General features: G+C 39.7%; 1 protein-coding gene across 2 annotated transcripts; it reads left to right on the forward strand.

The window, feature by feature from the left end:
* Positions 1-3,484: 3,484 nt before the first annotated feature.
* Positions 3,485-6,905, forward strand: tmem9 (transmembrane protein 9). Of its 2 annotated transcripts, none has more exons than XM_035158130.2 (6): positions 3,485-3,617; positions 3,747-3,872; positions 4,080-4,171; positions 4,687-4,795; positions 5,181-5,312; positions 5,517-6,905. In XM_035158130.2, exons 2-6 carry the CDS (start codon positions 3,780-3,782, stop codon positions 5,682-5,684), a joined length of 594 nt encoding a protein of 197 aa, XP_035014021.1. In that variant the 5' UTR covers positions 3,485-3,617; positions 3,747-3,779; the 3' UTR covers positions 5,685-6,905. The 2 variants fall into 2 exon arrangements, with proteins under 2 accessions (XP_035014021.1, XP_035014022.1); XM_035158131.2 differs by having other exon boundaries at positions 5,544-6,905.
* Positions 6,906-7,487: the final 582 nt, after the last annotated feature.

Raw genomic sequence — 7,487 nt, forward strand, 5'->3', positions numbered from 1 at the left:
AGCAGGGGGGAAAGGGGGAGGAGGAGGAGGAGGAGGAGGAGGAGGAGGAGGCAGCTTCTCTTCCTGCGTTTGTGTCCATCATGTGTCATGGCCGCTCTTGGCTTTCATGTTCTGTCTGGCTGAGTCTCTCCTGCTCCAGCAGTCTCTGTTTCCTCGCTGAAAATCTGTGTCCCTCAGAGGCAGGAGACGCTCTCTCCCCTGCATCCATTTCAGCTCGGCTCAGCGTAGCCGGGCTCTGCTCTCACCTTGCTGACACCAGCTCCTCAGCAGACACCTCTCCCCTACACGGGCTCAGCTGGCTGACAGGCAGCTGTCCATACAGATAAAGTAAGGGGAGGACACACACTGTACTCTGAGTCACCACCGCTGCCTGCTTTTTCTAACACCTTTCCTATTGCACCTCTTCGATTTAGACATTTCTCCTGGAAGCATCTCATGCTATCTCCAAAAGTAGAAACCTTAAGAAAAAGCTGTGATTATTTACTGAGGTTGTATTTTTTTTTTGCATTTTATAGCTGTTTTCTTGTTTGTTTCAGCAGTTGCTCAAAGTAAACACAAAAAACCCTCTTCAACAGTTCATGATGCTGCTTTTTGCTTATGCAGAGTAATTTCGTTGCTGCATTTCAAGTGGGGCTAATTGTTGGGTTTACTGTAATGTAGCGGACTTGGAAGCAAAAGCACTTGAGAACTAGTCCATGTTTGTTACCACGGGAGAGAAAAATTCAGTTGCATGGCGCCCAAAACAAGCCAGTGGCTGATGAAGACAAATGTGCAAACACATGTTGGCAGAATTGCTTTTTGGTTGAGCGTGATCGGCTACGCTCAGGAGGGCGGAACCAGGAGTCGTGATTTATAGTTTTGTGCTGTCCCTGGACCACCACTGTCTGCTGCCTCCCACTACTGTAATTACCACGTGTCTATTAGAGTAGTCCAGCTGCCCACAATGCATTGCCTCAGCCGAGAGGTTAGGAGAGGAGAGGAGAGGAGAGGAGAGGAGAGGAGAGGAGAGGAGAGGAGTGGGGGGTTTCCAGAGATAGCCTTGTTATTCAAACAGTGTTCCCTACAAAAGCATAATACAGAGAAAGGGTTGAGAGCAAAAAGACTCTGCAGATGATGAGATAAAGGTCAAAAAGAGCCAAGCTGAAAGGTTGAGGTGTGTATTGAAAAGGAAGAATAAGGACAGAAACCGTTATCTTCCTCCTGCAGGTCATGTATGACTTTATTTGGATGCTATAAACCACACAAAACATTTAGTTACAGTATCTAAACAACTGTTTACACACTAAAGGGCTCTAAGTATTATGTAATGCCTGCTCCTTATCAAATTCCCTTCATATTAAAAAATAATCAGGGTTGTTTAACACGCTTTAAACGTAGCTTCAGCTGCATATTTTAAAAACATATTCAATCTTTATTTTACGCTACATGTCCACCTACATTGTATCTCCACCCCAAGTGTCCTTAAGTCTGCAGGTCTGAATCCTATTTGTCTTGCCTTGGGCCTTATAGCATCTCCTAGTGGGCAAACTGCCCACTTCTCAGTCTCATGAAAATTAATGCTTTGAATAATGTGATTCAGTCAATACCATCAGGTACCTTGATAAATTAGAGAGCTTGACATCTTCTGAGCTTGTTTATGAGGTGGATTTCTCTGCAGTGTTTCCATTATGTATTATTTTCCTTTGCTGTTTTAAAATCATGACGTGTGGACAGCCCAAAGTAATTGTCACAACATCTGTCAAAGCATCTACCTGCGTGAATTGTTGTCTTGTGTGGAGCTAATAAAGCATTTCATATTAGGTAACTATATTTCTTTCTTTCCCTTCCCCAAAGAATCTTTTCTTTTTTTTGCTATTCATCTGAATCACCTTTTTTCTTCTTCATGAGAGCTCTGAACTGATAATGAGAATGGGCATTGACCTCTGGTCCATGTCATTTATGCTGTAATTGGCCTAGGGGTGTAAAGAGCAGTCATGCATCAGAGAAGACGAAGAGCTATGAGTGGCCTACACTGACAGGAGTGAGAGAACGTCAGTGGGCCCGCACATGTCACAAACTGGAGAGTGTTATCTACCTGAATATGTATAAAATGATGGTGATTATTACAAGGAAATATACATGCTTGAAGTTGTGAATTTTAGATTAAAGAAGAATTTGAAATTTAACAATTAGAATCATTTAGACTCAATTTGATGATTTTGTAGTACATTTCAGAAAAGATCTGAATAATTACTATTTTCAAAACAACTTTCCTGAAACTATTTTCACACTTGGGCACTTACATATCTGTCCTGATCATTAATACAAACATATTATTTCCAGATATAATAGCAATCTCCTCCTGTATCTCCTTTACCTGAGACCAAAACTAATAGACAATTTAATAAAACCCTTTAAAACCAAATCTCTATTAATTCCAATAATGTTTTATATAATACAGTATTTTCAAGCCCTCTTTTCTGTTTCAAATTGTTATTATTATCCGATTTAGCAATACCTGCATGTTCTACTTGAGTACCTTCTTATAGTCTCCTATTAATATTCATTAATGTATTGCACTGTAACAAACATCCCAACATACTTCTACTCCATTTCATGTGTGGTTAAAGCAAATATACCTATAATCAGAAAATATATTAGAAACATAAACTGAAATCTATATCCCACATCTTCATATTATATATAGAAAATAAAACAAGCTGTTGTCAGTGTTGTTGTTATTTCAAATGGTTGAATGAAGGGTCACATGGATGATTGGGGTTACACAGAGGATGGGGTTGTGCTGTTCACACTGATATCACAGCTCATTAGAGAAATAACCACGGTCTCAATTGATCTCCGCGGCCACCAGCACAAGAGGTTCAGGTGGAATTTGTGAGCCATTGATTTCTTTGGCTTATTAAAGGTATGAGTATCTTACAATACAGAGAGATGTGAAAACAGGATTACCGGGAAATAGAGGTATTGATTGGGTCAAGAAGTTAGGGCTTACATTTCAAATCCCTGCAGGGGGACAGAAATTGACAGTGTTAACTGACGGAGACAATGTTCTGGTGAGTCAGACATTTCTCTCTCATGTGTTTAAATATATATTGTATGTAATGTAACAATAAATCTTAATGATCGATAGATAGATAGATAGATAGATAGATAGATGGATGGATGGATGGATGGATAGATAGATAGATAGATAGATAGATAGATAGATAGATAGATAGATAGATAGATAGATAGATAGATAGATAGATAGATAGATAGATAGATAGATAGATAGATAGATAGATAGATAGATAGATAGATAGATAGATTCATGTCTTGAAGAGGAATAACACTAGACCAATGCAATCATGATGATGATTTATATATTTGTGTCCAGTAGGTGTCACTGCAGGAATATAATTTTTTTCTGAGTTGGGAGAAGACCCGCCCTTACCCTACCTCTGATTGGCTCGCCGCGAAACAGTTCTCTAATCCTACCCAATCAGGGGCAGGGTAAGGGATGCGCATTGCCATCGAACGTAACGAAACCCGGAAGGATGGTTGAACATTAATTTGCATTCTAAAACAACAGTGCAGCGAAAAAAGGAAAAAACAAAAGCTTCAGCTTCAAATACAACGTAAGTTAATCGTTTTTCTAGTTGACCTGAAGTCAGTCTTTATCGTCTGTTGTCGCAGTTAAGGTCAATGATGGTCGGTTGACTTGGCTGATGTACGTGTGAACCAGGCTGTGTGTTGTGTTTTGGCAGAGGCGTGGTGCAGATCGTCTTGTCTCCTGGAAGATGCTGTGTGGTGCAGCAGGATCCGGGACCTTTATCCTGGTCGCGGTAGTGACCGTTATTCTGCTGAATCTTGTTGGTTTCACACACGCGAAGGTAAAACCTGCATCATCCATTTCCCTCTGTGGGTTCCTCTGGTCTCCTTATATTAAATAATGTGATGGAGCTGAACTGAGGGGAACTTTGTGTACATGTTTTTTTTTTTTTAATGACTGAAAGAAATGGCTTCAGCATAAATAGATAGTTGACGTAAGCATTGAACTGAGCACTTTTAAAAATTTTCAATTTCCTCTTAAATTGCAGAACTTTGAAGATGTTCGCTGCAAATGCATCTGCCCTCCATACAGGAACATCACTGGCCACATCTATAACAGAAATGTGTCCCAGAAGGATTGGTAAGAGAAACCCTAACCTCAGCATAAAGTGTAAAGGGTTCGTTCACCCCAAAAATGAAAATTCACTCATTATCCAATCACCACTATGCTGATGGAGGTGTGGGTGAAGTGTTTGAGTCCACAAAACACGTTTTGAGTTTCAGGGGTAAACAGTGTTGCAGCCAAATCCAATACTATTGAAGTAACTGATGATCACTTCCTCAAACGTAAAAAAATCCACATTAAAAACCATAAAATGCCTCCATGCTGCTTGTGTGGTGTCATCCAAGTGTCCGAAAGCCCCGTCATTCAAATTCGACTCAAAACTGCATCATTTACACTTACTTTTTAGCCTAAATGTCCTCTGACATCCTCCTGCCTGGAGCCACGTTCACACCTGGATCACAGCAGACATTTAGGCTTTTTTTTTTTTAAGTGGTCACCATTTACTTAAATAGTTCACCCATTATTCGTTCTCTGCTTGAGGTTGAACAGATGGTCCACTCCTCACTGCACTGTTTTCATGTGTTTTACAGTAACTGCCTCCATGTAGTGGAGCCTATGCCGGTGCCTGGGCACGATGTTGAGGCGTACTGCCTGCTGTGCGAGTGCAAGTACGAGGAACGAAGCAGCAACACCATCAAGGTACCGAGGACCTTTGTCAGCATGTGTCCTTTTCTCTATTTGTTCCTTCATCCTCACTCTAATGTCATGTCACAAAACATGTCATGTCAAACTTTATAAAGTCTGTTTATTCGGCGTCCTTGATAAAATATGATAAAATACAATAAAATATAACAATAAACATGCAGGAGTGTCAGTGTTTGCAGACATTATCGTTGTTTTCTAAATCCCTTGCTTGCTTCTTGTAGAAGCGGCCTGATTGGACGTAAAACAGCCCAGCAGAGTTGCTTCCTCCCAGTCTGTGATTGGCTGCGAGCACACAGAGATTGAGCGACCGCGTAGGCAGAGTGTCAGCTTCACTTTATGTCTGTATTTCCAAATGTTTTTTTTATCCTGTCAATCTCAGGTAACCATCATCATTTACCTGTCTGTTGTGGGCGCACTGCTGCTCTACATGCTGTTTCTGCTACTGGTCGATCCTCTTATCCGCAAACATGACCCCTACACCCAGCCACTGCACAATGAGGAGGACTCTGAGGTAACCACTCAAACAACACACGTTTGCTCAAAGGGCCACTGTGTAGGATTTAGGGGGAATCAGTTGTTGTCACTTTAGAGAGGACCTTCAATGTTTTGTGATTAAGTGAAGGCCACTCAGGAGAGGGTGCAGAAACTTGATGCCACTAAATCTTACACATTAGTCTTTTATACACCTACAACTACACACGTGTATTTAATTTAGTGTTGTTCTTTGTGTGTGTGTGTTCAGGAGATGCGTCCGCCGGTGGACAGCAGCCAGGCGAAAGGGAACACAGTGCTGGAGCGGGTTGAAGGAGCACAGCAGCGCTGGAAAAAACAGGTCCAGGAGCAACGCAAGACTGTTTTTGACCGGCACAAGTTGCTCAGTTAAACCCTGCGACGAACCTCTAAACATGTTTAGAATAGGTTACTTCATCTGGCCCAGTGCACTGGCATCAGCTGTACTGTTACTCACTCCACTGTCACTTTCCTCACTAAGCAACGCTTCAACACACTGATCTAACAAGCAGATATTTTCTATTTATTAGATGCAACACTAAAGGCTAAGTTACATTTTGCACACTCTTAACGACTACTATATATGGAATGTCTTGATGGTAAGAACTTTTCTTGTCTGTGGAGCCAGACTCTGAAAAGCTTTTAAGCTTCTTCATGGTACTTTTTATCAGCTCTTTGCTAATATGATATTATATTCAGCATTTTTTTTCTTGTAGCATAAATTATGACATTACCTCTGAACAGGTAAAGCTTTGTGTTTGTGAATGATCCGTTTTGCTAATGAGGTAGAAAGTATACCGTGGTATTGCCAAGCATTGCACATTTTGTAATTTGTTAAAAATGATAAGTTATTTATATTGTAACACTGGGCGTATTTGGTATTGTTTGCACTATTAATTTAGGTAAAGGCTTGTACATGTTGGGCTTTGTAATTTTAAAGCTTTGACGTTGGCACTTAAATCGTGGTTTTTGTCATCTTGAAAAATGTAACAGACATACTGCAGATATATCGTTGTGAAAGTTATGTTTCTTTAACTTTAACTTCATCATTTACATTGAATTGAACTGAATCTGACCTTTTTGATCACTGAGTTAAGCACAAGGCCACGTTTACACTCTCTGTTCTGCAGTCTAGCGGGAACATGCTTTCCAAAGCAAGGAGAGATATGGAGAAGGGGTCGTTTAACAGAGCTTTAAATCCAAACTCAGATGAATCAATTCTCAATTATCCTAAATCAGTAGAGCTGCTGATAATGCGGTGAAGTACGGCCGAACCTTGAAGGACCGTCGGGTGCATCACTATGTTGTATGTTCCCCTTCACATTTTACAAAACAAAGCTTAAATAAGAAAGGTACGCTGACATACATTACCTCATGCTTATTACAAACTGCTGAACTTTATTTGTTTATCTGTTAGGGCTTCATTTCATTACTGAAGTGTTTTTGATTGAATTGTGTATAATTTCACATCAGTGGTATCAGTGTTTTGTATTTATATTTATTAATTTCTAGTATAAATGGAGTATTCCAGTGCTTATATCTATACATTCTGCTTGATGTGAAATAATAATAAAAAACCCTTGGGTGTAAAAAATGTCTTCATGCCTCTGGAGGTTTAGAATTATTATTTTGGTTGCTGCAGATTTTCCAGTACTGGAGTTATTGCTACTGTTTATTGGCACTAGGGGGCAACAGAGCACACATTATGGGGGCCACCTGTTTAGAGTGAACCATGAGAAACTCTGGTTTATCATCAAATTAAGCTTCACATCGGTTCTGTTTTCTTCAGCTGTTGTGAAAACAGAAGTAAGATGTTTTATGCAACATTAATATTTTATTCCCAAAACCACATTCTAATGGACTAATTTCCTTAAGGCTGTTTAAAGAAATCATTTTACTTGAATCACTAAATTGCATCCTAATGACGTGAACACGTTTTGCGTTTGTGCAAAAAATGTGACACAAAAATATCTCTAGTAAATACGTCATTTGAAACAGGGCTTATCTGTTATTTTACTTGCTACATTTACTGCATATTTAGCATTGATAGACTATAGAGGTAAAATCTGTTTATAGCACAATACTGCATCTGTACTAAAAGTATATACTCAATGAACTACATTTTAAGTATTTATTAAGTACAGTTAATGTCAACAGGGAGGGATGAAGAAAAATG

The sequence above is a fragment of the Hippoglossus stenolepis genome, chromosome 6 (genome assembly GCF_022539355.2).
Source record: "Hippoglossus stenolepis isolate QCI-W04-F060 chromosome 6, HSTE1.2, whole genome shotgun sequence".
NCBI lineage: Eukaryota > Metazoa > Chordata > Actinopteri > Pleuronectiformes > Pleuronectidae > Hippoglossus > Hippoglossus stenolepis.